General features: G+C 50.8%; 1 protein-coding gene across 1 annotated transcript in view; it reads right to left on the bottom strand.

Annotated features, from left to right (window-relative positions):
• Positions 1-364: 364 nt before the first annotated feature.
• Positions 365-904, bottom strand: part of CAMKK1 (calcium/calmodulin-dependent protein kinase kinase 1, alpha) — a gene marked incomplete at its 5' end in the record, with an annotated part of 30,907 nt that continues 30,367 nt past the window's right edge. The window contains one exon of the mRNA XM_009867459.1: positions 365-486. Within this exon, the coding sequence (XP_009865761.1) occupies positions 414-486 (73 nt within the window). The remainder of the gene's footprint in view (positions 487-904) is intronic.

A 904-nucleotide genomic window follows, 5' to 3' on the forward strand; every position in this document is an offset into this window, starting at 1 on the left:
CAAGGAAAAAAAGTCTCTGGGGCGAACGACCCGCAAGACGACGTTTGGTTCGCGGCGTTACAAAACCACACTCATCAGCCAAGACACCCGACTGCGAAGCCGACGCGTGAAGCACAAGTGGAGAGCAAGGCACGCACGGCGAGCACGTGGACCCTCGCACGAGGGACGCGGCCGAGCCAGCCCTCTGCCAGCCGCGCTGCCCGAGGACTCACTCTTCTCCTTATCGCTGCTCGGGTCCTCCTGTCTGGTTTTCTGGGTTGGTCCGTTCTGGTGTTTTTTGTTGGTTTATTTTATTTTTTCCCTTTTTTTTTTTGCTTTACAGGCCCTGGACTTGGTGATGAGGGCAGATGTGTGCTAGACAACACCACGATGGGTACGACAGCAGCAGCACAGGAGCGACCAGCCGGGCAGCTTCAGGATGTAGCTTCATCTTCGCACACGTCGGGCAGCTCCGGGTCCCGGCTTCCTTCTCTGCTCCCTTGTTTTCTACGCAAACAGCAGTGAAATAAAAGAGATTATCAGCACGTCAGCAATGTAAGAAATAAAGCAGGGGGTGTTTTTTTCCAAACAGGCAACCCAGGTCAACAACATGAATGTTACAAGGGAACAGCAAGGAACCAGTCTGTTGCGCTGGTACCACGTAAACAGCTCAGAGATATCCCGGCTCGTTGCGCTGCAGTGCTGCACAACTCTCGTCTATACACCTGCTCCATCTTTGTGCCCTGAAGATTGAACTTTTTACTTCCCCAAATTCCCTTCTCCTGGCTGCAGCACCACAAGGAGGTTTCTATCAACTCCTGCAGACGAGCAGCAAGGTTTCCTAATTATCTAGTTTGTATTTGGGGAGGTCTAGATTGCTTTTATCAGTTTTTTTTCTTTTAATGAAAGCAAAAAAAATAAAGCC

The sequence above is a fragment of the Apaloderma vittatum genome, unplaced genomic scaffold, assembly GCF_000703405.1.
Source record: "Apaloderma vittatum isolate BGI_N311 unplaced genomic scaffold, ASM70340v1 scaffold9584, whole genome shotgun sequence".
In the NCBI taxonomy this organism is placed as follows: Eukaryota; Metazoa; Chordata; class Aves; order Trogoniformes; family Trogonidae; genus Apaloderma; species Apaloderma vittatum.